The sequence below is a fragment of the Pteropus alecto genome, unplaced genomic scaffold (assembly GCF_000325575.1).
Source record: "Pteropus alecto unplaced genomic scaffold, ASM32557v1 scaffold143, whole genome shotgun sequence".
Taxonomy (NCBI): domain Eukaryota; kingdom Metazoa; phylum Chordata; class Mammalia; order Chiroptera; family Pteropodidae; genus Pteropus; species Pteropus alecto.
This window is the reverse complement of record NW_006434828.1, coordinates 2,145,128-2,146,020: the sequence shown is the minus strand read 5'-3', so window position 1 is coordinate 2,146,020 and position 893 is coordinate 2,145,128. Positions and strand designations below refer to the sequence as shown.

Sequence of the window (893 nt, the reverse complement as noted above, 5' to 3'; positions counted from 1 at the left end):
CCGCGCCGGCCCCAGGCCACGTTACCGCGGAGCCCGGGGCCGCCCGGGCCGGAGGAGACCCCGCAGCCGCCCCGGCGCGACGCGGACGGTTACCTCGAGCTCCTGGTTCTCGCACTGATCCAGCAGCTTTTTGAAACTAAAGGCACTGTCTGCCATCACGGCCACGGGCATCTTCCCGGATGGTCCCGCCGCCACACCTTCCCGCTAGCCAGATCCCCAAACTGTCCCCCGGGACGTCGCGCCGTGATGACGTAAAAGCCTCCGATGCCGAGCGCCTCTGCGCAGGCGCGACGTCTGTTCCGGCGCGTCGTCGGACGTCGCTGCGGCTGGCAGGGGTCGCCGCCGCTAGCTCTCGTTGCTCTGGAGGACCGGCCCCGGCGTCGTGGGCGGCTGTGCGCGTGCGCGCATCCAAAACCTGGAAGGGAGGGGTTTTGTGCAAACTTGAAGGCTATTCGATGTCTTCCTTTCGAGGTCTGATACACACGCAGATTTAAAGATTCAAAACGTAGCTATGGTTCTGCTCCCGGGCCTGCTCCTTCAGTCCTCCGGATGTCTGCAAGGGCCCACCGCCCTTCCACACGGGGCTCCCGTCTTGTAGACCCCGCAACTGAGGGAGACTGCGGGAGCCGACACCGCTGACACCGCCCGACCTCCGCGCCTGCCTCCCTCTCCTACACAGTCCCAGCGGCCACAGTTTTCTCTGAAACAAAACTCAGACCTTGTTACTCTTCTGTTCAGCCCCCTAAACGCCAGAGCCCTTGCCACGGCTTCCCAGGGTTCAAGGTCTCTTTCTCAGACCCTCTCCAACTTGCTCCAGCCACCTGGCCTCCTCAGTTGTCTGCACAGTGCTTATTGCTAGTGAACGCTATGTTGTGTGTTGTCTGTTTACATAT

General features: G+C 62.6%; 1 protein-coding gene across 2 annotated transcripts in view; it reads right to left on the bottom strand.

The window, feature by feature from the left end:
* Positions 1 to 260, bottom strand: part of COPS8 (COP9 signalosome subunit 8) — a 12,674-nt gene extending 12,414 nt beyond the window's left edge. The window contains exon 1 of one of the 2 annotated variants that reach the window (XM_025045437.1): positions 94 to 260. In XM_025045437.1, coding sequence (XP_024901205.1) covers positions 94 to 171 — 78 coding nt within the window. In that variant the 5' untranslated portion in view covers positions 172 to 260. The remainder of the gene's footprint in view (positions 1 to 93) is intronic. The other variant, XM_006909893.3, reaches the window with a different exon arrangement.
* Positions 261 to 893: the final 633 nt, after the last annotated feature.